Source organism: Felis catus, chromosome B4, assembly GCF_018350175.1.
Source record: "Felis catus isolate Fca126 chromosome B4, F.catus_Fca126_mat1.0, whole genome shotgun sequence".
In the NCBI taxonomy this organism is placed as follows: domain Eukaryota; kingdom Metazoa; phylum Chordata; class Mammalia; order Carnivora; family Felidae; genus Felis; species Felis catus.
The window spans coordinates 82,170,621-82,173,094 of record NC_058374.1 but is presented as its reverse complement, the minus strand read 5'-3'; the positions used below and the strand labels follow the sequence as shown (position 1 = coordinate 82,173,094).

Here is a 2,474-nt window from a genome sequence, read left to right as displayed (position 1 = left end):
AGTGGATGTGTAAGTTGACAAAATCTTGAGATTTTTCACCTCATTTGGGGAAAAGTGGACCAAATGAACAACATATTCATTTTATTTTCCTTTATGGAAGGATGAAAGTATGGCTACAGTTGAAAGATGAATGCGTAAGGGAGGAGAATCAAAATTATTGACACTTTGACAGAAGCACAGTCCCCAGGGCTCCATGATGAAGAACAATACCAATGCTAGATTCCCTTCAAAATAATGCTGATAATATAATTTCCTTTCTTAAAACTTCTCTTGACCCACCAATGTCAACTAACTCCCTAGTTTGTAATTAAATTATACCTTCATCATGGCCTCTCTTTCTTACTCTGAATTCTTATCTTTCCACTCTTCTAAATAGACAATATGTTTTGCCTTTTGACTTTCAAGTCATTTCTGGAAAATAGTTAATTCTCTCCAATTGTTCTTTGTTCTTTTTATGGATTCTCATTTATCTTTCTCTAATAGCACTTACTATGTTATTTTATTTTTTTGTAAACTTATTATGTAAATTTAAAGTTTATACACCTTTCTATCATACTGTGGATTCCTTGAAGTTAGGACATATGCCTTTCATATTTTTATCCTCAAGGGCCAGTGCAGCAATTGAAACATAGTAGACACTCAATACATATTTACTAAGTGAAATATATTTTTCATTGAAATGTATTCTGAATTTTAAAGCTTCATAATCTTCTTGATGGTGTCCTTGAATGCTTGCTTCACTTGCTGATTTCTTAGAGTGTAAATGAAGGGGTTTAATAAGGGAGTAATTGAGGTAATGAGCACAGCTATTCCTTTGTTGAAAGCGCCTTCTTCTTTTGCTGATGGATTGATGTACATAAACATGCAGCTGCCATAAGAGAGGGAGATGACAATCATGTGGGAAGAACAAGTGGAAAAAGCCTTTGTCCTTTGCTGGGCAGAAGGGATCCTCAAAATGGTCTTGATAATGTATGTATAAGAAAATGTCACCAGCACCAGGGTAACCACCAGAGTCACAACCGCCACAAAGATGACCATCTGTTCTAGGAGGCTTGTGTCTGAGCAGGCAAGCTCCAGAAGGGGCCCATAGTCACAGTAATAGTGATTCAGAACATTGGAGGCACAGAAATCCACCTGGCTCATCAAGGTGATTGGGGGTAAGATAGCTAGCAATCCCCCCAGCCAGGAGCAGAACACAAGTTGTATGCAGACTCTGTTGCTCATGATGGTCAGGTAATGCAGGGGTTTGCAGATAGCAACATAGCGGTCATAGGACATAGAAGCCAAGAGGTAAAACTCTGTTGCCCCAAGGAATATAGCAAAAAAATATTGAATGAAGCATCCAGCAAAACTGATGACTTTATTTCCTGTTGTCACGCTGGTCAGAAATCTGGGAATAAAAATGGATGTGAAGGAAATTTCTAAGAAGGAGAAATTCCGGAGGAAGAAATACATGGGGGTCTGGAGGTGAGGGTGTACCCGAGTGAGAATGATGATAGTCAGATTTCCTAGGACACTTATCACATACGTGAGGAGCAGAAAGATGAATATCACAACTTGGACCTCAGGTTGATTTGTGAAGCCCAACAGGATGAACTCACTAAACGTCCTATTTTTCATTGTTGACCCTTTGGAGATCTGAAGGAAAAAGGTGAGTGATGAAAAGTGAGGTTTCTCAGGGTAGGAGAGACAAAGCTGATTGTAATGATTCAAGTCATATATTACTGACTGTTCAATTGACCCCAAACCAGTATCACATTGCAGTGGCCTTGGCTCCATGGAAGCCCCATATCTTCTATGTGAATGACCTCAATCCTAAAGTCTTTTTAATTCCCCAAGTTGATATATTCCTGGATACTTAACAGAATCTATTACAGAATAATTACATTTTTCCCCCAAAAAATGTTTATGAAATCTCCACATTTAAGTTACTTTTCTCTATATGCTCTTGGTAAAACTATTTCTATCATTCTGTTTTCTGTGCTTCCCTTTCCCCTCCTTGTGGTCTTTCCCCTTCTCTGTACAACTTGATCCTCATCTCCGTTACTGTCAAAATCTCTGACTTCCTTGTTTCAGCAACCAATAGGAAATTCTCCACATGGATATGGTGGAAGGATTTGATGCATAAGTGATTTATTCTGCACCCCTATTTCTTTTGAAGCATAATTTTGTAATAGACCTTTAAGACTTAAGATCTTTGGTTCAGTACTATCTTGTATTTTACTGTGAGCACTTTTGGTACATGAAGAGGCTCTGGTGTCAATAAGTCATATAAGCATTTTCTTATTTGTTTCTCTGCCATGCTCAAAGTCTTGTAGGTAGATTTGGGATATATCTCTGAGAATAGACATCTTGAGATACCACAGGCAGCATCTCAGTGTGGCATATTTTGCCCAAAGTCTTAACGATTCCTCAGGGGCAAACTAAGGATGACAGTTTATCATGCCTCAAACTTTCCTGTTCTCTATTCTTTA

The 2,474-nt window shown here is 38.2% G+C and overlaps 1 protein-coding gene across 1 annotated transcript; it reads right to left on the bottom strand.

The window, feature by feature from the left end:
- Window positions 1–693: 693 nt before the first annotated feature.
- Window positions 694–1,629, bottom strand: LOC101089023 (olfactory receptor 6C4-like). Its single transcript, XM_003988849.2, has one exon. The coding sequence runs from the start codon at window positions 1,618–1,620 to the stop codon at window positions 694–696; it is 927 nt and encodes a 308-aa protein (XP_003988898.1). The 5' UTR covers window positions 1,621–1,629.
- Between the last annotated feature and the right edge of the window lie 845 nt (window positions 1,630–2,474).

What these genes read in the sequence shown, in the direction of transcription:
- LOC101089023 (XM_003988849.2), bottom strand. Translation starts at nt 1,620, where the DNA reads ATGAAAAATAGGACGTTTAGTGAGTTCATCCTGTTGGGCTTCACAAAT.